This window comes from Pelophylax lessonae (assembly GCF_965119305.1).
Source record: "Pelophylax lessonae genome assembly, chromosome: 9".
In the NCBI taxonomy this organism is placed as follows: domain Eukaryota; kingdom Metazoa; phylum Chordata; class Amphibia; order Anura; family Ranidae; genus Pelophylax; species Pelophylax lessonae.
Genome location: NC_138776.1, coordinates 246,539,029 through 246,566,725, shown reverse-complemented (window position 1 = coordinate 246,566,725; position 27,697 = coordinate 246,539,029). Strand labels below are relative to the sequence as shown.

The following is a 27,697-nucleotide window of genomic DNA, read 5'->3' as shown; positions in this document are numbered from 1 at the left end:
ATGCCTGCTATAGAACATTTATGGAGGGAGCTGAAACTTCGAGTTGCCAAGAGACAACCAAGAAACCTTAAGGATTTCTCTAAGATCTGTAAAGAAGAGTGGACCAAAATCCCTCCTGAGATGTGTGCAAACCTGGTAACCAACTAAAAGAAATGTCTTACCTCTGTGCTTGCCAACAAATACCAAGTCATGTTTTGCTTGGGGATCAAATACTTATTTTACTCACTGAACTGCAACTCAGTTTATAACATTGGTGGTATGTGTTTTTTTCTGGATTTTTGGTTGATATCCTGTCTCCATCATTTAAAATACACCTATGATAAAAAATGATAGACCCTTCATTTATTTATAAGTGGGAAAACCTACAACCTATGCAGGGATTAAAATAACTATTTCCCCCACTATATATAATATATATATCATGTTTGATGGTTCTGAGGAATTTTTACTTGTAAACAAAAAGTGTTAGAATAGGTTTTCAAGTGGTCAAAGCATTCACAGTCTGGTCTCATTTTCCTAAGTGTAGCTACACAGATTGGCCATTCCTGCTGCGGATTCTTGACAACTAGTAGTGAGAAAGTAATGATTGATAGACACACACAACTACACTATAATAAAGATCTTTATTGAACTTTAGTGTGATGGAGATAAAAGAGGAGCCAGTCCAATTGCAACATCAAGGTGAAGCGCTCAACCTTCGGTGTTTCAGCTCAGGTAAGTTGACCACAAGATACGGCACTCCTCTTATGAGAAATAAGATCCAAGCATAAAACATTTTTTCTGAACTCCTAACAAGAATAGGGCTACTCTCCTGTGTGTACACATCGATGCCTGAGCAGAGATCTTTTCCAGGAAAAGGAGTTTCCACATTCGGAACATGAATATGGCTTCACCCCCGTGTGAGTCCTCTGGTGTGCGCTGCGATTTTGCGTGGTGGCAAAACATCTCCCGCACTCAGTGCAGGGAAACGGCTTTTCCCCCGTGTGACATCTCTGGTGAATAGTAAGACTCATTTTGTGGGGAAAACATTTTCCGCATTCGGGGCATGAAAACGGCTTTTCCCCCGTGTGAACGGGCTGGTGTTTGATCAAGGCGCGTTTCGTGGCAAAACATTTTCCACATTCGGAACACGAGAACGGCTTCACTCCGGTGTGAGTTCTCTGGTGCATTACGGCAGCCGATTTCTGTCGAAAACATCTCCCACATTCGGGACATGAAAATGGCTTTTCTCCCGAGTGTGTTTTCTGATGTTTAATAAGAATGGTCCTCAGACAAAAAGATTTCCCACATTCCGAACATGTATGTGGCTTCTCCCCCGTGTCGACTCTTTGGTGTCTTATAAGAGATGCTTTAGAGTTATAACTTTTCCCACATTGGGAGCATGAAAATGGTTTCATTCTTCTTTGATGTTCAGTAAGAACTTTTATAGAGGAGGGGGAACAAGTGGATGTTTTCCTCGCTCTACCAACTGTCTGATGGGTTGTCTGGGAGAGATCCGGAAAACACTCCTCTTGAGTAGAAGGACCAGATGACAAATCTGCACCACGAGGGGTTGGATGGAAATTTAGGGTAATGGGGTTTTCTTCTAAAAAATGGGATGGGATGTCATTTTTTGTTTTAGTATATGTTAAGATAACGGGACTCTTTCTCATGTTACACTTCATGAACCGTCCATCTGCATGACATAAGAATCGGAAACAATTAAAGTGTCATTAAACCCACATCATTTAAAAAATATCAATAAATTGTGTATTACATGCTGTTCATACTCAGGCTCTATAGGATTAGTTTTCTGCATTCTGCTGTTTTCTATCTCCCCATATCCGCAGTAGTGTTGGCAGCTCTGCACATGCTCAGTTTTAGGTGTATTTCTACCCTGAGCATTTCCTCCCTATCACATCTGAGCAGCCCATGTGACTACAGAATCACACATGTGGGTGTATATGGTAAATGACAGCCCACTCCCTCTCTCGCGTCTTCCATGCCCACTAACCAGCTTAACACAAGGAGGGTGGGATATTACATCTTGATTGATGGAGGCTTCACCTCCCTGTTATTCTAAGACACAGGCTGTGGGGAGTGACACAGCCTGTGACTGGCAGGAATGTATCAACACCATGTTATTTCCAAACAATAACAAAGATTTGATTTCAAATATATATTTGTTTGACAATTTAAAAGAGTTTATTGATATTCAATATTTATTTTTACTTGGTATTGAACATGTGACCAGCAGCAGAGGATTAGAAGCTCCTCCTGCTTAGGTTTCCCTGCAGACAGGCTAGAAAAGAGCTGGGTCATGTGACAGCTATATATCGATTAGGAAAAAGGTACTTAGATTTAATTATTTTTTTTAATTAAAATTACAGTGCCATTATGCACAGAAAAAGAGAAGGGGGAATGCAAATGAACCCCTTCACGCCTAAGGGGAAAACAAATTTTAACACCTCAGCACATTTTTGCAACTTTAACATGTGTTAGTAAAATTGTACATATCATCATAACTATTTTGTGCATCAGGTGGATTATACCTTTTTTTTTTTTTTTGGCTTTCATTTGGTGGTAAATGGTCATGGCTATCTCCTGATTTCATTTTATTATCAAAGGAAAACTGTCCCAAAGTAATAAACAAAACATGTTTTTTTTTTAATTTAACTGTATATTTCTTGTTACTACCATAACCTTCCACCAAAGAACAACCCAAAATAAAATCATCCTGCTCCCAAAGATCGCAGCAATACCACATATATGTATATTGTATGTACCCGTAGTACAGCATAGATACAATAGTGCGCATTTTGCTTTTTTCTATCCTACCTAAAACACATTGACACTGATATTAATTTAAAAAAAAAAGAATCAGTGACTGATTACTGTGATTGCGAATCAGAAGCTATCGCAGCCATCAGGTGACCTAGGACCAGGTGCTCTGGGTCCAATCATTAGTAGGGTGCACTGTGCAGCGGGCTCCCAGCACAAAGACAGATACGCAGATATGCGGCCCTACGAAAAAAAGCCCAGTCCAGTGGGGCTGCATATATACGTACAGTCAGCGTCAAGGGGTTAAACAGTGTGGGTTTAGTATCACTTTAACTCCTGCAAATGAAACAGCAGGGGATAAAGCATCAGATGTTGTTCATATCACTAACGATACCAAGAACAAGGATTCATCATTTTACATGATGGGAATTATGATCCAAATATCCCTTCTGAAAAAATGTCTGAAGGTCTTTGTGTATGATAACTCTGCTTTACCCCTCGATGGATGCTATTATTTTTTAAAATGTTTCTTTACTTTGAGTTTATTACTCACCTGTGCTGATCTCTACAGAAACCTCCTCTTCTTTAATCCTTGCATGTTCTTCTTCCTCCTCCTTAGCTTTGACATCTCTCCGAGTGTCTCTGGTGTCTCCGGGGTCTGTGAATAAAGATGAGAGTGAAGCCCCCTGTACTGAGATGTATGAGAGACCCCAGAGAGTGTGTGTGGGGGGAGACTGGTGACGTCTCTTGGCTGGTAACACACAATGACATGATGTGAGGAGGAGAGCCGGAGTCTAATAGAGGCTGATGGCTCCTGACTCCCCCACTGGGCACATACTGTCCCCCATTACTGTCTACTGACAATAATGGGAGAGACCCCAGAGAGTTTGTGTGGGGGGAGACTGGTCACATCTCTTGGCTGGTAACACACAATGACATGATGTGAGGAGGAGAGCCGGAGTCTAATAGAGACTGATGGCTCCTGACTCCCCCACTGGGCACATACTGTCCCCCCATTACTGTCTGCCAAAAATAATGGGAGAGACCCCAGAGAGTGTGTGTGGGGGGAGACTGGTCACATCTCTTGGCTGGTAACACACAATGACATGATGTGAGGAGGAGAGCCGGAGTCTAATAGAGGCTGATGGCTCCTGACTCCCCCACTGGGCACATACTGTCCCCCCCCATTACTATGTACTGACAGAGGAGGGGGGAGAAGAAGAGATTGTTGTAGTGACTGAACAAGGAGGATCTGGGACTCTTCTCTGGATTTACTGTTTATTCCTCACCTGTGCTGATCTCCGGAGGATTATCATCCTCTTCATTTTTCACATGCCCTTCTTCCTCAGCTTTGACGTTTCTCTGAGTCTCTCTGGTGTCTTCAAGGTCTAAAAATAAAGATGAGAGTGAAGCCCCCTGTACTGAGATGTATGAGAGACCCCAGAAAGTGTGTGTGGGGGGAGACTGGCCACATCTCAATGACATGACATGAGGAGGAGACCCAGAATCCAAGGCTGGCCATGGATGAGTCAATTATTTTTTCAACCAAACGAAAAAAACCTGATCTGATTCTCCCATCCATGCATTTGATGTGGGTGGAAGAATCTTCCCTGCTGTGTCCTTGTATTCCGACAGCAGAAAGACTTCCCCGAAGTCAGAATACACAGATCAGCGCAGCACTCTATAGCTAGCGGTGCTGATCGAGCGGAAATCTTCCAACAGGGCAGTTGAACAGAAGTGGATCGATAGATTGAAATTTGGCCAGTCCATGCTTAACTGGTCAAATTTTGATCCATATATGGCCAGCCTAATAGAGGCTGATGACTCCCCCACTGGGCTCATACTGTCTCCCCATTACTGTCTACCGACAATAATAGGAGAGACCCCAGAGAGAGTGTGTGGGGGGAGACTGGTCACGTCTCTTGGCTGGTAACACACAATGACATGATGTGAGGAGGAGAGCCGGAGTCTAATAGAGGCTGATGGCTCCTGACTCCCCACTGGGCACATACTGTCCCCCCATTACTGTCTACTGACAGAGGAGGGGGAGAAGAAGAGATTGTTGTAGTGACTGAACAAGGAGAATCTGAGAGTCTTTTCTGGATTTAGAGTGCATTCACACCTGAGGGACGCAACGTGTTTGGTGCCAAAGTAGCTTATGTACCTTTTTTGGCACTAAGCCAAGCGTGTTTTTGCAGGATTTTTTGTTTGGGGTGCCATAAAAAAAAATAGAGATTGTTGTAGCGACTGAACAAGGAGAATCTGGGACTCTTCTCTGGATTTACTGTTTATTACTCAGAAAGTCGGAGTCTAATAGAGGCTGATGACTCCTGACTCCCCCACTAGGCACATACCGTCCCCCCATTACTGTCCACTGACAATAATGGGAGAGACCCCAGAGAGTGTGTGTGGGGGGGAGACTGGTCACGTCTCTTGGCTGGTAACACACAATGACATGATGTGAGGAGGAGAGCCGGAGTCTAATAGAGGCTGATGGCTCCTGACTCCCCCACTGGGCACATACTGTCCCCCCATTACTGTCTACTGACAGAGGAGGGGGGAGAAGAAGAGATTGTTGTAGTGACAGAACAAGGAGAATCTGGGACTCTTCTCTGGTTTTGGTGCTACTTGCCTGCACTGATCTCTGTAGTAAATTCTTCCTCCTCCTTACATGGATCATCATCCCAAACATACGGTTCTTCTTCTTCTTCTTCTTTCACTTCCACTTTAACTATTAAATCTTCACTCTTAAAAATAAAAAAGAATACATATATTACAATGATCCACTGTGCCTTTTATAAATAATCTAGTATATTCATTAAAATGCAAGTGCAAACTACCAGATCCTCCTGAGGGATCTCCTGATCTTCCTGTGTGGAGTCCCGGGAATACAGAGGAGGGGGACATCTCTCTGGGGGATTTCTGTTACTGGATCCATCTGTAGGAAACACACACACTGACTGAATACATTGGGGGGGGGGGGGGGATAAATGAGCATACTGTGTAATAAAAATAGGGTAGAAACTGGTGCAAGTGGCATGTGCCACAATGACAAAGCAGAGAGGCCTGGATGGATGGATCCTCTCCTGTAAATCTGTGCCACCCATGCCACTTTCTATTTCAAAAGAGAAGTATGGCCAAAGCTTTATTGGCCATACGTCTTTTCCGGGTTACTTTTGCTTTCCTGTGACCCAGAATCAGCAGACAGCAGGAAAAAGGCCCCATTCAAGCTTGTACAACTGCATAGTTGCACGACTTTGGAGTGCAACTTTGGATAGGTGCGACTTGGATGTGACTTGTCCTTCTGCAAAATCAGACCCATTGTTGCACGTAAAACATTGATGTAGGACTTTCATGCAACTTTTGAGTGTTAACTTTGAAGTGTTTGGCCCTCAAGTTGCATGAAAGTCGGACCAAAGTAGTGCATGACAAATTCTGGATTGACCCTCTGCACACTGCTACACACTTTCCAGCAAACAATGCAATGAAAAACAGGGATTTCTAGTTCACATATATGGCAATACATGTTTAAGCTGACCAACTGCGTCAAAGTAATTCCTCTTCTGGCCAGTCCTACACTGCCTTGCTTAGAGGTATAGTGTCTTGCCACCAGTTCTGGTTGATGAAATGCATGCCAGATGCCGTGCAGATCGTTATCTCAGATGTATAGTGTTTTGTCACTAGTTCCGCTTTATAGAATGCATGACGGATGTTGCTAGTTCCGGATGTTGGAACGCAATTCTACCTCCCGCCCAGTAGTTTTAGGTATATATACTTGCCGTCAGCGTCTATTACCCCTTGACGACGTCATATGATGATGACGAAACCCGTAGGGAGGAGTCAATGATGTATGACGCTGATACATGCTGGGATATGGCGGCCATCTTGTTGGCTTGAAGTTGGCACAGAACCCAAAGATGATTGCTACTAATTACCAAAGGGGCTTGTGGCCTTTATACTTATTAGGAGCAAGATCTGCTCCATTTTCTTAGTTTAGAAGAGCGGTGCAGCCAAAAAATCTGTGCCACTCTTTGTTCATTCTCCTGATTGTTTCTACGTCTTTCTATTAGAGGATGTGGGGATACTCTTCTCTCCTTTACAAGAAATGAAAGTCTCCTCTTACCCGGTGATGTGAGGGGCGGCCGGTTCTCCATCATGATGTCCTTCTACAGATCCACTTTTCTGTATGTCTCTGCTGTATAAACCTCACACTGCCCAAAAAAAAAAAAAAGTTAATCTTAACCACTTAAGGACTGGGCCTATTTTCTGGCACTTGTTGCTTACGAGTAAAATCAGCATTTTATTCTATTATTCTAGAAAATTACTTGGAACCCCCAAACATTTTATATACATATATATATATATATATATATATATATATATATATATATATATATATATATTTTTTTTTTTTTTTTTATCAAAGACTCTGGAGAATAAAATGGCGTCCACTGCAACATTTTATGTCACGCGGTATTTGTGCAGAAGGCCATTCAAACGCAATTTGTTTGGAAAAAATAAATTTCACTGAATTTAAAAAAAAAAAAACTAAACAGTAAATTTAGCCCAATTTTTTTGCATATTTTGTATATAGTGAAAGATGATGTCACGCCGAGTAAATAGATACCCAACATGTTACGGTTTACTACTGCGCACACTCGTGGAATGTGAAAAACTACGGTACTTAAAAATCTTCATAGGCAATGCTTTCAAAATTAAAAATAGTTACCAGTTTAGAGTTACAGAGGAGGTCTGTTGCTAGAATTATTGCTCTCACTCTGGCGATCGCGGCGATACCTCACATGTATGATTTGAACACCATTTACATTTGCGGGCGCGACTTACGTACGTGTTTTCGTTAGTGTGTGGGCACGCCGGGGCGGGCGCTTTAAAGAAAAAAAATGTTTTCCTATTTATTTTATTTTTTTTACTGTTCCTTTGTCCCTTTAAAAAAAAAAAAAAAAAATCTGATCACTTCTTTTGCTGTCAAAAGGAATGTCAACCTCTCTTGTGACAGAAATAGGCGGTGCCAGGTACTCTATATGGAGTATCATACTAATGATGTCTCATCCCTGCTAATATATGCATGGATGGAATAAGCTCATATCTAAGCTGCATAAATATATTTTTCCATTACTGCCTTTATGAACTGTGTGAATGCTCATGACATCAACCTTATATATGGCATTATTGTGGCTGGTCTTGAGGAAGCACGAAGCGAAACGCGTCGACCATTATGCCGTACCAAGACCTCTCATGTGAAGACCATATGTAGAGGTTTTTTATATGTAATCAACACAGTATATTGACTTGTGTTGATGGTTTCAGCTATATTTATGTCTAGTATGTTCTTTATGTATTTATATGTTTAACCACTTCCCGACCACCCGCCGCATATATACTTGGTGGCACTCCTGTGCAAACCAACGTTGGGGTACGTCGGTTGTGCGCGGGAATCTAGGGGACGAGCGCGCGCCGCAAGAGATGCGCTCCCACCCCCACTCGGCAGCAGGGAAGCCGATGCGTGTGTCAGGCTGCTCCGATTGCCGCCTGACACCTGCGATCGCTCCCCGCTGAGAGAGAAGGACGGTCGGCTGTTGTAAACACAGCTGACCGTTCTTCTCCCTGCAATGATCACAGAGCCCATGTGATCCTTCTATATAGGATCACAGGTCTCTATGGTATTTTCAGAAGCCACGCCCACCCACAGTTAGAATCACTCCCCTAGGCTCACATTTAACCCCTTGATCACCTACAGGGTTATCCCCTTCCCTGTCAGTGTCATTATTACAGTAACAGTGCATATATATAGCACTGATTACTGTAGTAATGTCACTGGTACCCCCAAAAGTGTCAAAAATGTCAGTTAGGGGTCCGATCTGTCCGCCGCAATGTCGCAGTTCCGCTAAAAATCGCAGATCGCCGCCATTACTAGTAAAAAAAAACAATAAAAATGACATAAATCTTTCCCGTAGTTTGTAGACGCAATAACTTTTGCGCAAACCAATCAAAATACGCTTATTGTGATTTTTTTTTTTAACTGAAAATATGTAACAGAAAACAAATTGGCCTAAAATGTTAAAAAATGTTTATTTTTAATTTTTTTTTTTTTTTGGGGGGGGGGGGGGGATGTTATATAGCAGAATGTGAATAATATTGTTTTTTTTCTTTTTTTCAAAATTGTCGCTCTTTTTTTGTTTATAGCGCAAAAAATAAAAATCGCCCAGGAGATCAAATATCACCAAAAGAAAGCTCTAATTATGGGGGAAAAAGACGTGAATTTAGTTTGGGTACAGCGTCGCACGACCGCGCAATTGTCCATTAAAATAACGCAGTGCCAAATCGCAAAATAGGGCCTGGTCATTAAGGGGGAAAATTCTTCCGGTCTTAAAGTGGTTAATAAATGAAATTTTGAATGATTATTTGTATCCATGTGAGTGCCTTTAAAATCCACCACTAGCAGGACTGGGTGCCTGCTTTCTATTTTTTGATGTACAGAATTTATTTTTTTATAAAGATAATGCGCTAGGCTGGTTCGCCCTATTTTATTCTTTTTGTTTTTAGACTCTTTATGGAGGGATCTGGGGTCTAAAAGGACCCCAATTCCCTCAAAAGTATTCAAAATGCCAAAATCTGCTTTTTTGAATGTGCTTTTTTTTTTTTTTAATCGATGCCATTGGCATACGAGTAAACCAGAAAGTGCCGTCGTGAACTCGCCTCAGGCTTACTACATTGGAGACCCGATCGAAGAAAAATTTGGATTTGTTCGGGACTCCAGCCAGCTGGTGGATGTGCCGGCTGGTCGCTCAGGTGTCCCGTCGGGCACAGCGGCGGGACCAATGCTGAGCTGCATTGGTTATCACTAGAAAGCTGACCAGCGGCTTTAAAGAACGGTACCGGGGTGATGCCTCTAGCTGCAGGTATCTACCGGGTACAACCACGTCGGTTTGCAGGAAGAGGTTAAAGGGTAACTCCACTTTCATGGGGAACAAAAAATAGCAAATAAAGAAAAAAAATGTATTTCTGTACAATATATGTACGGTATCTCTGCATAGAATAGAATAGAATGTATTCCTGTACAATATATGTATCTCTACATAGAATAGAATAGAATAGAATGTATTCCTGTACAATATATGTATCTCTACAGAGAATAGAATAGAATGTATTCCTGTACAATATATGTATCTATACATAGAATAGAATAGAATATATTCCTGTGCAATATATGTATCTCTACATAGAATAGAATAGAATAGAATAGAATAGAATGTATTCCTGTACAATATATGTATCTCTACAGAGAATAGAATAGAATAGAATGTATTCCTGTACAATATATGTATCTATACATAGAATAGAATAGAATATATTCCTGTGCAATATATGTATCTCTACATAGAATAGAATAGAATAGAATAGAACGTATTCCTGTACAATATATGTATCTCTACATAGAATAGAATAGAATGTATTCCTGTACAATATATGTATCTCTCCAGAGAATAGAATAGAATGTATTCCTGTACAATATATGTATCTCTACAGAGAATAGAATAGAATGTATTCCTGTACAATATATGTATCTACACAGAGAATAGAATAGAATAGAATAGAATGTATTCCTGTGCAATATATGTATCTAAAAAGAATAGAATAGAATGTATTCCTGTACAATATATGTATCTCTACATAGAATAGAATGTATTCCTGTACAATATATGTACATCTACATAGAATAGAATAGAATGTATTCCTGTACAATATATGTATCTACACATAGAATAGAATAGAATGTATTCCTGTGCAATATATGATCACAGGTCTCTATGGTCTATATGTATCTCTACATAGAATAGAATAGAATGTATTCCTGTACAATATATGTATCTCTACAGAGAATAGAATAGAATGTATTCCTGTACAATATATGTATCTCTACATAGAATAGAATAGAATGTATTCCTGTACAATATATGTACATCTACATAGAATAGAATAGAATGTATTTCTGTACAATATATGTATCTACACATAGAATAGAATAGAATAGAATGTATTCCTGTGCAATATATGATCACAGGTCTCTATGGTCTATATGTATCTCTACATAGAATAGAATAGAACAGAATAGAATGTATTCCTGTACAATATATATATCTACACAGAGAATAGAATAGAATAGAATGTATTCCTGTACAATATATGTATCTCTACAGAGAATAGAATAGAATGTATTCCTGTACAATATATGTATCTCTACATAGAATAGAATAGGATGTATCCCTGTACAATATATGTATCTCTACAGAGAATAGAATAGAATGTATTCCTGTACAATATATGTATCTCTACAGAGAATAGAATAGAATGTATTCCTGTACATACTGTATTTTCTGGTGTATAAGACTACTTTTGAACCTCAAAAAAATCCCCCAAAAATGGGGGGGTCGTCTTATACGCCGAGCAGAATATCTCCAAGGTAACCTAAGTATTACCGGTAGAACATGTAATAGGGGGGTCGTCTTATACGCCCAGTCGTCTTATACGCCGGAAAATACGGTATCTCTGCATAGAATAGAATAGAATAGAATGTATTCCTGTACAATATATGTATCTCTACATAGAATAGAATGTAATGTATTCCTGTACAATATATGTATCTCTACAGAGAATAGAATAGAATAGAATAGAATAGAATGTATTCCTGTACAATATATGTATCTCTACAGAGAATAGAATAGAATATAATGTATTCCTGTACAATATATGTATCTCTACAGAGAATAGAATAGAATATAATGTATTCCTGTACAATATATGTATCTCTACAGAGAATAGAATAGAATATAATGTATTCCTGTACAATATATGTATCTCTACATAGAATAGAATAGAATAGAATAGAATGTATTCCTGTACAATATATGTATCTCTCCAGCACCCTGATCTGGGATACACATCAGAGGACAGCAGGAAGATGATGATGATGTGTGGTGGTGACATGATCCCCCCCCCATCTAGACCACACAGAGTGCTGGGTCCCCCTTCTCTCATAATAAGAAGACATTATTACCTCCTCCTCTCAGGGCACACACTCTCCACACTCACACCTCTCCACAAACATTTTTCGTCTCCTATAACTTCTTCCAGGCTTCAACAAAATGGCCGCTCTTACGACACTGACGACACTTCCTCCTTTACGTGGCAGACGTGCGCCACCTAGCGGTGACTCTAATCTCTGCATAGCTCTGGGTCTATGGAAAACAGCACATTTGTTAGGCGTTTCTATGGCGACCGTGGAACGCATAGAGCGGAAGTGAGAAGAGAGTTTCAGGTACAGGGCGCATAGTGATGATAGAGAGGAGCCATGCAGATGGTTGTTGTTAGTTGCAACATTTCTCCAATCGGAGCTAGATAATTAGATCTCATTACTGAATTATAATTATTATTATATTAATATTATTAATATGAATATTATTATTATCTATAGAGCTGCCCAGAGCAGCCAATCAGATTGTAGGTGTCATTGTCCTGGGGCAGATCAGGTAGGGTTGCCACCTCATCCCTTTAATCAGGGACACACAGTAATCACACAGGATCTGAGGCTGATATAATGCAGATGAGGCACTAAATGAGTTTAACCACTTGCCTACTGTGCACTTAAACACCCTTCCCATCCAGGCCAATTTTCAGCTTTCAGCGCTGTCACACTTTGAATGACAATTGCGTGGTCATGCTACACTGTACCCATATGAAATTTTTATCATTTTTTTCACACAAATAGAGCTTTCTTTTGGTGGTATGTAATCACCTCTGGGTTTTTTATTTCTTACAAAAAAAAAGAATAAAGACAGAAAATTTTGAAAAAAAAAAGTTTTTCTTATTTTCTGCGAGTAAATTTTGAAAATAAATTTTTCTCCTTCACTGATGTGCGCTGATAAGGCGGCACTGATGGGCACTGATAGGCTGCACTGATGGGCACTGATGAGGTGGCACTTATGGGCACTGATGAGGAGGTACTAATATGCCGCACTGATGAGCACTGATAGGCGGCACTGATAGGCGGCACTGATGAGCACTGATAGGCGGCACTGCTGGGCACTGAGAGGTGGCACTGCTGGGCACTGAGAGGTGGCACTGAGAGGTGGCACTGCTGGGCACTGAGAGGCGGCACTGACGGGCGGCACTGATGGGCACTGAGAGGCGGCACTGATGGGCACTGGCGGATGGCACTGGACACTGACGGGTGGCACTGATGAGCGGCACTGATGGGCAGCACCATCAGTACCCACACTCAGTGCCCATAGTGCTGCCAGTCAGTGCTCATCAGTGCCTAGATGAGCAGGCACTGATGGGCACTGACTGGCAGCACTATGGGCACTGATTGTGGGCATTGATGGGGGCACTGATGGCGGGCACTGTGGGCACTGATGGGGGGGCACTGTGTGTATGTTTTTACCTTTTAGTAATCAGGGCACTGGTGATCGTGCCCTGATTACATTCTCCTGTGTCCCCGGCGCTGTGAGGCTCCCCCTCCTTCCTCACACTGCAGGCTCTGTGTGAGGAAGGAGCGCCGGCGATGAGAGATGATCTCATATGTTTACATATGAGATCATCGCTCATTGGACGGCCCGATCACGTGGTGAATGGCCGCTGTGATTGGCCATTCACCACGATCTGTGATCGGCCGTGTCCAAGGGACACGGCCGACACAGATTTTCCCCGCTGCTCGCTTGCGGGAGCGCGCGGGGGGGGGGGGGCGTGTCACTGGGAGGCCGTTTAAAAACGGCCTCCCGAAAATTCGAGTCCGCGCTGCAGCCGTATATAGGCTGTGGCGCGGATGGCAGCAGGTTAATTACCACCTTAATCAGCCCCAGAACCTGTGTAATTAACCACTTAACGACCGCCCGCCGCAGTCGGCTCTATCCTGCGAAAAAACCTTGCTTCGCTGAACTGCTAGCGGGGGTGCGTGCACCCATTCCCCATAGAGAAAGCCAATCAACGGGTCCAGTGGCCACGATCGCTCCAGGGCACCCACGATTGCCCCAGGGCACCCACAATCGCTCCCCGTGGAGACAGAACGGCGATCTGCCATTGTAAACACAGCTCACCACTGTTCTGTCAGTAATGAACACAGGGCTCCTGTGTTCCTCCTATCTCTGTGTCTGTGTTCATGCAGCAAGCCCATCCCCCACACAGTTAGAAAGCACCCCCCTAGGGACACATTTAACCCTTTTGATCTTTCACACAGGCGGACCGTTCAGATCCGCCTGTTCGTTTTTTTGGCGGATCTGAACGGTCCCCCCCCATGCATTCCTATGGGGCATTGGATGGCAGCGGAGACATGTCCGCTGACACCCGATCCGATCCGTCAAATCTGGACGGATGGAAACCCTATTTTCCATCCATCCAGCGGATCGGATGAGAACGGACCGACGGTCCGTTCCCATCCGATTTCCCCCATAGAGATGCATGGGGAACTGACAGCTGTGTCTCAACACACAGCACGGAGACACAGCTGTCCTCCTGCTGCTCAGCGGGGGATCGGCGGATCGATCCCCCACTGAGAAAAACGGAGTCCGTTTGACGGACTACAAGTGTGAAAGAGCCCTTACTGTGGCGGTCAGTAATAAGAATGAGTCTTACATGGTTCAATGGGAAGAATGTTCTTTCAAATAGTTAAAAAGACTATTGGTGTCAGGGGTTGTTTATCTAAAGCCTCGTACACACGTACCGATCGTTGGCCGACCGATCGGCCGTCTTTTGTCCAGGGCTGTCGTGTCTGTTGAAAACTGCAAAAGACTGCACACGAATTTTGTCGGCCAACAACAGCCGACTGCAGAAGTGATGTCATGTGATGGTTAACTTTCCTTGTCTTTTTTCTTTTCTGAGCATGCCCAGTCTTGCAAATCTGTTGTCTGTCGGCCGAACTCTGTACTGACTGGCGAACAATCGGCCGTTCTGGTGACGGCCAACAAAAATTTTAAAGCATGATCATCAGATTCTATTCGGCTGAAAGTCGGCTGTCGGAAAGCATCATACTAACAAGCCGACAATCGGCTGATCGTTCGGCGGCCGAATATTTACGGCCGACAATCGGTACGTGTGTATGGGGCTTAAGAATCAGAAGTTGTCCAAGGAACCCCTAGGAAGCTCTTGAGGAACGTTGGTTGAGAAAGACTGACTAAAGGCCCGTACACACGTAGCGATTGTCGGCCGTAAATATTTGGCCCCCGAACGATCGGCCGATTGTAGGCTTGTTAGTATGATGCTTCTGACAACTGACTGCAACTTTTCGGCCGAACAGAATCGGGTGTGCAGGCTATAAAATGTTTGTTGGCCGTCACCAGAACGGCCGATTGTTCGCCAGTCAGTACAGAATTCGGCCGACAAACAGCAGATGAGCAAGACTGGGCATGCTCAGAAAAGAAAATACACAAGGAAAGTTAACCATCACATGACATCACTTCAGCAGTCGGCTGTTGTTGGCCGACAAAATTCGTGTGCAGTCTTTAGCACTTTTCAACCGACAGGACAGCACCGGACAAAAGACGGCCGATCGTTCGGCCGACATTCGGTACGTGTGTATGGGGCTTTAGGCCCCTTTCACACATACGGTCCGTTCAGTTCATCAGTTCAGTCACGTCAAATGTATCAGTTTTCCATCCGTTTCTCATCCATTTTTCATCCGTTTTTCGTCAGTTGTTATCCATTTTTCATCCGTTTTTCGTCAGTTGTTATCCGTTTTTCATCCGTTTTCATCCGTTGTCATCAGTTTTTCGTCCGATCCGTTTTTTTGACCGATGAAAAAATAGGGCATTCATCCGTTCAAAAAAACGGACATTGACGGAAGCGGATGAAAACGGATGTTAACCGGTTGCCGACTGCGCACAGTATATTTACTGCGGCAGTCGGCCCCGGCCAGGCAGAGTGACGTAGGTCTACGTCGCTCGCCTGTCACTCCTTCTAGAGCCAATAGCGGGCGCGCGCGCGCCCGCTGAGGCGCGCACCCGCCTCGTTCACGGAGGAGTGCGGGAGTGTGACTAGCGGACCCGATGTCCGCCGGTCACACTACGATCGCCGGTACAGCGGGAGAAAGACAGAGCGGCTTATGTAAACAAGCCGCCTGTCAGTTCTCCCTGTGTAAAAGTGAAGATCAGACGGTTCTACTATGTAGAACCGTTGATCTCTGTTTTTACACTAGTAGACCTGTCCCTGCACAGTTAGAATCACGACCCTAGGACACACTTAACCCCTCCCTGTCCAATACTGTTAACCCCTTCCCTGCCAGTGTCATTTTTGCAGTAACAGTGCATATATATAGCACTGATTACTGCAGTAATGTCACTGGTACCCCCAAAAGTGTCAAAAATGTCAGTCAAGGGTCCGATCTGTCCGCCGCAATGTCGCAGTACCTCAAAAAAAATCGCAGATCGCCCCCAAAACACCAAAAATGACAAAAATCTTTCCCTTTGTTAGTAAACGCGATAACTTTTGCGCAAACCAATCAAAATACGCTTTTTGCGATTTTTTTTACCAAACATAGGTAGCGTAAAACAAATTGGCCGAAAATGTTAAAAAATTTTGATTTTTACATTTTTTTTGGGGGGAATTTCATATAAAAAAAAGTGAAAAATATTGTTGTTTTTGCAAAAATTACGCTCTTTTTTTGTTTATAGCGCGTGATCAAAAAATCGCACAGGTGATCAAATACCACCAAAAGAAAGCTCTGTTTGTGGGAAATTCGTTTAGGTACAGCGTTGCACGACCGCGTAATTGTCCGTTAAAGTCACGCAGTAAAAAAATCGCAAAAAAAACCCTGGTCTTTTAGCAGGAAAATCCTCCGGTGGTAAAGTGGTTAACGGATGATCATCCGTTTTTACATAGAGATACATTGATGTCCGTTTTTCATCCATCAACGGATGGATGAAAAACGGACAAACGGACAGCATGTGTGAAAGGGGCCTTAGTGGCTTGAAGTCATTATATGGAATAAGGAACTCCCTGGGGAAATTATAATGAGCGTCACGAACCCCCTTTAGAATTCCATCTCTGCTCGCTGATATTTATCAAAATGAATCAGTTCTGGATTAGCAGCAGCTATCGAGCCCCCGATGCAGATGTCGCCAATTAAGTGTTTTCTGAGTCTGGAATCTCTGCAAGAGTGTCTACACTTCCTAGCTCTGTGGGTGTTGATTTTATCTGGAAGACATTTTTTGGTGTAGGTTTCATGGGCACAATTACCACTCAAGGGCCAATTTTTCCACACCCGTTTAACAGGTGCATATAATTTCAGTTTTTACAGCAAGGTCAATTCTTGCATTCATCAAAAGTACCTCTATAGGGTTATGGTGTGAAGGCACCACCAACACCCAAAGCCCAATTTTTGCGCACCTGTTATTACTATTACAAACAGATACCAGAATCTATCCAAAAAAAATCTCTTATCTTGTTCCGAATGCACTAAATTGTGGCCTCATTATACAGACTGACTCCCCAAGCCGTTGTGTATAAAATAAAGCTTGCAGTAAAAATGTAATTTTTTTGCCTTTATAAATGTCATTTTTGCTGCAGCAGGTTCTATACATGGTACAGATGCGGCAGACTAAGGGGACTATATTTTATGGAATTTTTCATTTTTATTGTGTCACTTTAAGTATTAGTAAATCAATGGTCATTTACAAATTATGTTTTTACACACATATTTTTTAGCATTGATACATGTCCCCCAGGTCAGTACCTGGACCCCCATACTTTTTGTACAGTATCTCACAAAAGTGAGTATACCCTCACATTTTTGTAAATATTTTTTCTATCTTTTCATGTGACAACACTGAAGAAATGACACTTTGCTAAAATGTAAAGTAGTGAGTGTACAGCTTGTATAACAGTGTAAAGTTGCTGTCCCTTCAAAATAACTCAACACACAGCCATTAATGTCTAAACCACTGGCAACAAAAGTGAGTACACCCCTAAGTGAAAATGTCCAAATTGGACCAAAAGTATCAATATTTTGTGTGGCCACCATTATTTTCCAGCACTGCCTTAACTCTCTTGGGCATGGAGTTCACCAGAGCTTCACAGGTTGCCACTGGAGTCCTCTTCCACTCCTCCATGATGACATCACGGAGATGGTGGATGTTAGAGACCTTGCACTCCTCCACCTTCCGTTTGAGAATGCCCCACAGATGCTCAATAGGGTTTAGGTCTGGAAACATGCTTGGCCAGTCCATCACCTTTACCCTCAGCTTCTTTAGCAAGGCAGTGGTTGCCTTGGAGGTGTGTTTGGGGTCGTTATCATGTTGGAATTCTGCCCTGCAGCCGTCTTAGAAGAGAGGGGATCATGCTCTGCTTCAGTATGTCACAGTACATGTTGGCATTCATGGTTCCCTCAATGAATTGTAGCTCCCCAGTGCCAGCAGCACTCATGCAGCCCCAGACCATGGCACTCCCACCACCATGCTTAACTGTAGGCAAGACACACTTGTCTTTGTACTCCTCACCTGGTTGCCGACACACATAATTGAGGGGGGGTTTTTTCGGCCCATCTCCAGTTACCAGTTAAAGCAGCTCATTGCTTGTTGGTTTCCCAGTGCATCCTGGCATATCTCAAATCTGCAATACCTCCAAATAAAAGTGAAGCTAAAGCTGAATAAAAGCCCCTCAAAAGCTGCAGGTGCTGTAAGCGAGCGTTAGACTTCTACGGAGGCTTTCGAGACACTTTGAAGCATCAAGAAAACGACATGGGGTATAATTTTTGAAGCAAAGCAAACACAACGTGAGAATGTAACTGTAAGGTAACCATCTTATTTAGTGGCAGGAGCTTTGATTGGCATTCAGAGTGCTTTAAAAAAGCGGGTTCAATGCCACATTTTAAAGCAAGTGTAAACGAGCCCTTATACCTAAACTTTCTAAAGGGGGCTTGGACAGTTCTTACATCATATTTGGACACTGTCGTATTTTTGTTTTGCTCTTGTATCATTGTCTCTTTTTTATATTACCTTTTTTCTTTCAATCTTGTTCTACACCATTTATCCTTTTCTTTTATTAAATGTTGATTTAAAAATATCTCTAAGGCAATGCAAGACAGAGCTTGAAGAATCCCAGTATCTTTGATGAGTGCTACTATAGTGTGAACATCTGAATTATTTTTGTATACGTGACAGTGGACATTACTTAAAGTCCACCCTAAAACTAAAATCCATGCATCTATAGATCTCCATGTTCTAACATTAACCTATCTAGCCCTGTATAGAAGAAATCAGTGTACTTACGTTCATTTTAAGCCGATCTGACTCGATCTCCAGTGGCGGAAGCTCTGCAGAGGATATGGTCGACATCAGCTGTGAAATGAATGGGAAGTAACGTCACCCATAGAGTTACTATAGGGCATCTGTTGTCGGCAGTGTCCTCTGCACCCGCCTTCCCAGCTAGGACGTGGCTGACAGCTCAGTGTGGGTGGCACTGTGCTTCCCAGAGAAGAAGGTTGTTGTTCTGGTGTCCACCAGCGGGTGTCTCCCAGCCAGCAGATCCCCGTAATCAGTTTCCACATGATTCTGGCTGCTGGGAGGGTATTTAGGTCCTCCTCTACTATTGCCTCTTGCTTCAGTTTTTTGCTCTGTAGCCAGAGACTGTGTGCCATTTATGCTTTTCTTTTAATCCAGAAAGTGCTTTATTTATAAGAAAAAAAATTGTACACAGCCGGAGCGTTCCACTTGCAAAAAAAAAAGTACTAAAACACTAGTAAAAAAGATACTGCATACATACAGTATACTTAAGAGGTATAACAAGGACAGCCGCTTATCCCCCTCATACAGCGTTAACACGCAAAAACCTGTCCATGGTTATTTCTATTGTGGCAAGACCTGGAACATCTAACTAGTTTGCCCATATCTTCCTAAAATTGCCTAGATATCCCCTATGCAAACATCGTTCCAATCTCAAGGTTTCACCAACACTTTTAATCCATTCTCTTAGGAAGTGTGGGTATTCAGATTTCCAATGCACTAGTATTAACTTACATGCAGAGGCATAACTAAAACCTTCAGGGCCCCTGGTGAAATAAACCATGAAGGGCCTCCCTGGCCCTTGACTGGGCTTCCCACTGATCCTGGAGCCCTTTACCCCCATTGTGGGACCCTTAATTACGGTCCCCTTCCTGCCATCTTGGGGTCCCACCCCAGTGGTGAAACACCAGAGCCCAGTCGCAAGTGCGACCTTTGCAACCCTGGTGGTTCCCCCACTGGCGTCAGTAGTTTTTCTTATTATTGTTATCCCCTCTTTCTCAGAGCTGGATTTGGAATCCGGGCAGCTAGTCTTTAAATAATCAGAAATCCATTAGGACCCTTAATATAAGCCCCTCATACAATGGGCGGCCTCATTATGTGTGGGATTGAAACTCTGTACTCCTCACCAACCACTGAAGCAGTGTCATGTCAATCAGGCACCTAAAATATACATGACCAGTTAAAGTAGCACAGTGCTAAATAGCAAAAAATGGCCTGGTTATGAAGGGGGTAAAATCTCTGGTTATGAAAAATGGCCTGATTATGAAGGGGGTAAAATCTCTGATTATGAAAAATGGCCTGGTTATGAAGTGGTTCTAAAGGCAGAAGGTTTTTTTTATCTTAAGGCATTTTATTCCTTAAGGTAAAAACCTTCTGGGTGCAGCTACCCCCCCCCCCCATTCCTTCCTTAGTTTTACCTGAGCCCCATCTGTTTCGAGCAATATGCATGAGAGCAGTGGCTCTCCTGGATCTCTCTCTCCTCATTGGCTCACACAGCAGTGGGAGCCATTGGCTCCTGCTGCTGTCAATCACAGCTAGTGAGCCAATGAGGAGAGCCCCACTCTGTGTGTGAATGGACAATGTCCATTTGCAGGAGGGTGGCTCGGAAACAAGCCTGCTTTAAGTGCCCCCATAGAAAGAGGCTTGCTATTGGGGGCACTTGACAGCGGGGAGGAGCCAGGACCACCAATGGGGGGACCCAAAAAGTAGAAGATCAGGGCTGCTATGTGCAAAACGATTACACAGAGTAAGTATATTTTTGAACACAACCTTTAGAATTACCTTAACCACTTGCTGACAAATCACGCAGCTGTATGTCATAACCCCAGTATTTTTATTATGCTGTTTCATCCAAAAGCGATCCTAGCGGCTGGTTACCTATTTTCCCCATTGTTTTATATATATATATATATATATATATATATATTCACATTTGGGGTTCTAAGTAATTTTCTAGCAAACAATGCTGACTTTTGCTTGTAAACAAAAAGTGTCAGAATAGGCCTGGTCTTCAAGTGGTTAAAGCATTCACAGTCTGGTCTAAAGCCCCGTACAAACGCGCCGAAAATTGGCAGGGAATTTTCGGCCAACGTCCGATCGCCCGATTTTCGGCTTGTTAGTATGATGCATCCGACAACTAACTCCGACTTTTCGGCCGAAAAAAATCTGGTGTGCCGGCTATAAAATTTTTGTTGGCTGTCAACACAACGGCCGATTTTCGTGCAGTCAGTACAGATTTCGACAGGGAAAAATCTGATGAGCAAGTCTGGGCATGCTCAGTGAAGAAAGAACACAAAGAAAGCAATCCAACACATGACATCACTTCTGAAGTAGAATTTTGTTGGGCGAGAAAATTCGTGTGCAGTCTAGGCACATTCCAACCAACAAAACACAACTCTGGACAAAAGACGGCCGATAATCATTGCGTGTGTACGGGGCTTCAGTCTTCTAAGTGAAGCTACACAGATTTGACCATCCCTGCTGCTGATTCCTGACAACTAGTAGTAGGAAAGTAAAGATAGACACACACAACTACAGGATAATGAGGATCTTTATTGAACTTTAGTGTGATGGTGATAAAAGAGTAGCCACTCCAATGGCAATATCAAAGTGAAGCGCTCAACCTTAGGCGTTTCAGCTCAGGTAAGTTGACCACAAGATACGGCAAGATCTAAACACAAAACATTTTCAGAACTCCTAACAAGAATAGGGCTACTCTCCTGTGGGTACACATCGATGCCTGAGCAGGGATCTTCTCCAGGAAAAGGAGTTTCCACATTCGGAACATGAATATGGCTTCACCCCCGTGTGAGTCCTCTGGTGTGCACTGAGATTTTGCATGGTGGTAAAACATCTCCCGCACTCAGTGCAGGGAAACGGCTTTTCCCCCGTGTGACATCTCTGGTGAATAGTAAGACTCATTTTGCGAGGAAAACATTTTCCGCATTCGGGGCATGAAAACGGCTTTTCCCCCGTGTGAACGGGCTGGTGTTTGATCAAGGCGCGTTTCGTGGCAAAGCATTTTCCACATTCGGAACACGAGAACGGCTTCACTCCGGTGTGAGTTCTCTGGTGCATTACGGCAGCAAATTTCTCTCGAAAGCACCTCCCACATTCGGGGCATGAAAACGGCTTTTCCGCCATGTGCACAGGCTGATGTTTGATCAAGGCGCGTTTTGTGGCAAAACACTTTCCACATTCTGAACAGGAAAACAGGTTCACACCGGTGTGAGTTCTCTGGTGCATCACTGCCGCCGGTTTATGTCGAAAGCATTTCCCACATTCGGGACATGAAAACATCTTTTCTCCAGAGTGTGTTTTCTGATGTTTAATAAGAATGGTCCTCAGGCAAAAAGATTTCCCACATTCCGAACATGTATGTGGCTTCTCCCCCGTGTCGACTCTTTGGTGTCTTATAAGAGATGCTTCAGAATTATAACTTTTCCCACATTGGGAGCATGAAAATGGTTTCATTCTGCTTTGATGTTCAGTAAGAACTTTTCTAGAGGAGGGGGAACAAGTGGATGTTTTCCCCGCTCTACCAACTGTCTGATGGGTTGTCTGGGAGAGATCCGGAAAACACTCCTCTTGAGTAGAAGGACCAGATGACAAATCTGCACCACGAGAGGTTGGATGGAAATTTAGGGTAATGGGGTTTTCTTCTAGAAAATCTGATGTGATGTCATTTTCTGTTTTAGTATATGTTAAGATAACGGGACTCTTTCTCATGTTACACTTCATGAACCGTCCATCTGCATGACATAAGAAGTGGAAACAATTAAAGTGTCATTAAACCCACATCATTGAAAAAATATCAATAAATTGTGAATTACATGCTGTTCATACTCAGTTACTATAGGATTTGTTTTCTGTATTCTGCAAAAATCCTGGTTGACCTTGTTGTCCTCCACCTCCCCCTTCTGTCCATGTCCTACTGCAGTTGGGAATTTTGCAGAGCAGTGTTGGCAGCTCTGCACATGCTCAGTTTTCAGTGAGTTTCTACCCTGAGCATTTCCTCCCTATCACAGCTGGGCAGCCCATGTGACTATAGAGTCACACATGTGGGTGTATACACAGTGGTAAATGACAGCCCAGTCCCTCCCTCCTCCTCCATGCCCACTAACCAGCTAAACACAATGGGGGCGGGATATAACATCTTGACTGATGGAGGCTTCACCTCCCTCTTATTCTAAAACACAGGCTGGGGGGATGTGACACAGGCTGTGACTGGCAGAAATCTGGCCCCAACATATTATTGCCAAAAATAATAAAGATTTAAATTTCAAATATATATTTGTATGACAATATAAAACAGTTTATCAATATTATTTATTTTAACTCTGTATCCCGAAGGCTGTTTTTTGTTTTTTTGAACATGTGACCAGCAGCAGAGGGCTAGAAGCTCCTCCTGCCACTATTTCCCTGCTGACAGTCTGGGAGAGAGCTAGGTCACGTGACAGCTGTATTACGATTAGGAAAAAGGTTTTTAGATATATATTTTTTTTGATGAAATAATTACATTATAAAATGTAAATAAAAATAATTACAATAATAATAATGCCATCATCCACATACGCAAAGACAAGGGACAATGTAAATTAAAGTGTGTGTTTAGTATCACTTTACTTTGTGCAATTGAAATAGCAGGAAATTAAGACATCAGATGTTGTTCATTTCACTAATGATACCAGGAACGTATTCTGTGTGGTTAGGTTGGGCCCTTCTGGTCCATGTGGGGGACCCTTTGGCAGTTTCGGGATCTCGTTTGGGGGGGGGGGGGGGTGTGTGGAGGGGTTTTTTGATCGTGTGTTCTAATGTTTTGCTATTCAGGTGTGGAGGATTGTATTTTGTTTTCTACTTGTCTTTTGATACTGGCTGTACATTCTTATTGCTCAATAAACTTTGTTTTTGATTTTAAAAAAAAAATTATACCAAGAACAAGGATTCATCATTTTACATGATGGGAATTATGATCCAAATATCCCTTCTAAAAAATATATCTGAAGGTCTTTGTGTATGATAATAGTATTTGTGTATTTGTGTATGATAGTTTTAGAGCCAGTTCACACTGGGGCGACTTGTCAGGCGACCTGGTCGCCTGACAAGTCGCCGTGGGTCGCCTGCCATAGATTAGCACAGGACCCGTTCTAATAGGAGTGACACAAGTCGCTCCGACTTAGAAAAAGGGTCCTGTACTACTTTGGGGCGATCTGGAGCGACCTGCATTGACTTCAATGATATGAAGTCCCTGCATGTCTCTCCGAGGTCGCGGTGCACGCTGTGCACCGCGACTTCACAGGTCGCCCTGGCAAGTCGGGTCGCCTGTATGTGAACCGGCTCTAATGGATATTATTCAATGAAATGTTTCTTTTTTGAGTTTTTTTACTCACCTGTGTTGATCTCCATAGGAACTTCCTCCTCTTTAATCCTCACATGTCCTTCTTCCTCCTCCTCAGCTTTGACGTCTCTCTGAGTCTCTCTGGAGTCTCCGGGGTCTGTGAATAAAGAGGAGAGTGAAGCCCCCTGTACTGAGATGTATGAGAGACCCCAGAGAGTGTGTGGGGGGAGACTGGTCACATCTCTTGGCTGGTAACACACAATGACATGATGTGAGGAGGAGAGCCGGAGTCTAATAGAGGCTGATGGCTCCTGACTCCCCCACTGGGCACATACTGTCCCCCCATTACTGTCTACTGACAGAGGGGGGGGGGGAGAAGAAGAGATTGTTGTAGTGACTGAACAAGGAGAATCTGGGACTCTTCTCTGGATTTACTGTTTATTCCTCACCTGTGCTGATCTCTGGAGGATTGTCATCCTCTTCATTTTTCACATGCCCCTCTTCCTCAGCTTTGACGTCTCTCTGAGTCTCTCTGGTGTCTTCAAGGTCTAGAAATAAAGATGAGAGTGAAGCCCCCTGTACTGAGATATATGAGAGACCCCAGAGAGTGTGTGTGGGGGGAGACTGGTTACATCTCAATGCCATGACGTGAGGAGGAGACCTGGAATCTAAGGCTGGCCATGGATGAATCCACCATTGATTACCCACCTGTACTGATCTCTGGAGGAATTTCATCCTCTTCATTTTTCACATGCCCCTCTTCCTCAGCTTTGACGTCTCTCTGAGTCTCTCTGGTTTCTCCGGGATCTGTGAATAAAGATGAGAGTGAAGCCCCCTGTACTGAGATGTATGAGAGAACCCAGAGAGTGTGTGTGGGGGGAGACTGGTCACGTCTCAATGACATGAGGAGAACCAGAATATAAGGCTGGCCATGGATGAGTCAATTATTTTTTCAACCAAATGAAAAAACCTGATCTGATTCTCCCATCCATGCATTTGATGTGGGTGGGAGAATCCTCGCAGGAATACTTCTCCACTGTCAGAATACACAGATCGGTGCTGCAGTCTATAGACTTCAGTGCTGATCGAGTGGAAAGTTTCCAACAGGGCAGTTAAAGCGGAGTTCCGGCCTCGGAAAAGTTTTTCAGAAAAAAATACCCCCGGGACAGTCAGGGCTAGTGCATTCCAGAATGGGAAAGCCTCTGAACTGTCCCGGGTCGCACTTACCTTTTAGAAGAAATACTTACCTTGAAAATGTCTTGTCCAGCGCTGCCATCTCAGGTGTGGGCAGCTGAAGCCAGGGGCGTCCTCTTCATCCCAGAATGCGCCTGCACCGGCCCCACTCGTCACTTCCGGGGCAGGTGCGTCATCCCTGCACAGCTTCTGGGCATGCCCAAAAGTTGTTTAGCAGGGAATGACGCGCCTGCCCCGGAAGTGACGAGCGGGGCCGATGCAGGTGCATTGACTCCAGGGAGCGATGACGTTCAGCTCCCAGGAGTCAACGCAAGCAGGGAGTGATGGCGCGGGCCGCGGCCGCAGAGGGAGGAAGTAGAAGGAAGGCAAGTATACTTTCTTCAAAAAAAAGGTGAGTAAAAAAAAAAAAATCGAGACTATCCATTTGTTTTTTAGGGCATTTAAAGCAAGCGGATGGCCCAAAGTCATTTCTGAGGCCGGAACTCCGCTTTAAGCAAAAGTCTATTAGTAGACTGACTTCTGTTAAACCACAGTGACCATACATAGATTGAAATGTGGCAAGTCCATGCTGAACTGGCCATAAATGGCCAGCTTAATATAGGCTGATGGATCCGGACTTTTCCACTGGGCACATACTGTCCCCCCATTACTGTCTACTGACAGAGGAGGGGGGAGAGGAAGAGATTGTTGTAGTGACTGAACAAGGAGAATCTGGGACTCTTCTCTGGATTTACTGTTTATTCCTCACCTGTGCTGATCTCTGGAGGAGCTTCATCCTCCTTCCAAGGATCATCATCCCAAACATACGGCTTTTCTTCTTTAATTTCCTCTTTAACCACTAAATCTCCGCTCTTAAAAATACAAAATAATAAAGATATTACAATCATCCACTATGCCTTATATAAATAATATAGTATACTCATTAAAATGAAAATGCAAAATACCTGATCCTCCTGAGGGATCTCCTGATCTTCCTGTGTGGAGTCCCGGGAATACAGAGGACGGGGAAATCTCTCTGGGGGATTTCTGTTACTGGATCCATCTGTAGGGAACACACACACTGACTGAATACATTGGGGGATAAATAAGCTTAATGTGCCATAAAAACTGGTGCAAGTCTCATGTGCCACAATAAGGCCCCTTTCACACAGGCGGACTGTTCAGATCCGCCTGTCTGGTTTTTTTTTGGCGGATTTGAACGGTCACCCCATGCATCTCTATGGGGGATCGGATGTCAGCGGAGACATGTCCACTGACATCCGATCCGATCTGTCAAATCTGGACGGATGGAAACCCTATTTTCCATCCGTCCAGTGGATCGGATCGGATGAGAACAGACCGACGGTCCGTTCCCATCCGATTTCCCCCATAGAGATGCATGGGGAACTAACAGCTGTGTCTCTGCACACAGCGTGGAGACACAGCTGTCCTCCTTCTGCTCAGCGTGGGATCGGCGGCTCGATCCCCCGCTGAGAAAAACGCAATCCGTCCGGCGGACGGATAGTGTGAAAGGAGCCTAACAGAGAAGGCAGACCTGGGTGGATCCTCTATATCTGTGCCACCCAAACCACTTTCCATGAAAAGTTTGGTAAATCTTTTTTGGCCATGCTTCTCTTCTGGGTCACTTACTTCCAGGCTTTGCAAGGATCCCAACCTTATTGTTGGGATCCACCCAGCTGCCTGATTTACAGCTGGCTCTGACTCTCTAGCCTCCTCTCCAGCCTGGTGTTCCAGTGAGCACTGGAGGGGGGAGAGCTGAGAGAGGTGGCTGACAGTTCTCAAGTATAGAGCTGGCCGGGGATAGCTGCAGCATGGAGGTGAATATGTATTTGTTTTTTTTTATTTTAGGAACCCCAAGCTTCTTAAGAATAAAAAAGAATCTGCCCTAGGGTCTGCAGGGTGCACTCAGCTGAACACGGGGGGGAGGGGAGACCATAGAGGGATCAGAGCAGACTGAACTGCTGTCTGTGCTGTGTCTGTCACACATATGGCACAGAACCTGGAGCTGATGGCTGCTAATTACCAAAAGGGGCTTATCCACGTGACCTCCGTAAGGTTTTACCCCCTTCATGACCAGGCCATTTTTTGCTATTCAGTAGTGTGCTACTTTAACGGA

At 43.6% G+C, this 27,697-nt stretch overlaps 3 protein-coding genes across 3 annotated transcripts in view; all 3 read right to left on the bottom strand.

Moving 5' to 3' along the window:
* Positions 1-27,697, bottom strand: part of LOC309564355 (uncharacterized protein) — a gene marked incomplete at its 3' end in the record, with an annotated part of 715,072 nt that overhangs the window by 332,323 nt on the left and 355,052 nt on the right.
* LOC309563353 (uncharacterized protein) overlaps positions 1-27,697 on the bottom strand; it is a gene marked incomplete at its 3' end in the record, with an annotated part of 522,832 nt that overhangs the window by 294,327 nt on the left and 200,808 nt on the right. Inside the window, 3 exon segments of the mRNA XM_082267747.1 lie at positions 24,440-24,544; positions 24,837-24,935; positions 25,096-25,194. Coding sequence (XP_082123873.1) covers positions 24,440-24,544; positions 24,837-24,935; positions 25,096-25,194 — 303 coding nt within the window.
* Positions 622-26,395, bottom strand: LOC309562845 (uncharacterized protein). Its single transcript, XM_082267161.1, has 4 exons — positions 26,330-26,395; positions 4,050-4,148; positions 3,314-3,418; positions 622-1,675 (listed from the first exon to the last, which is right to left on the bottom strand). The coding sequence occupies exon 4, from the start codon at positions 1,662-1,664 to the stop codon at positions 804-806; it is 861 nt and encodes a 286-aa protein (XP_082123287.1). The 5' UTR covers positions 1,665-1,675; positions 3,314-3,418; positions 4,050-4,148; positions 26,330-26,395; the 3' UTR covers positions 622-803.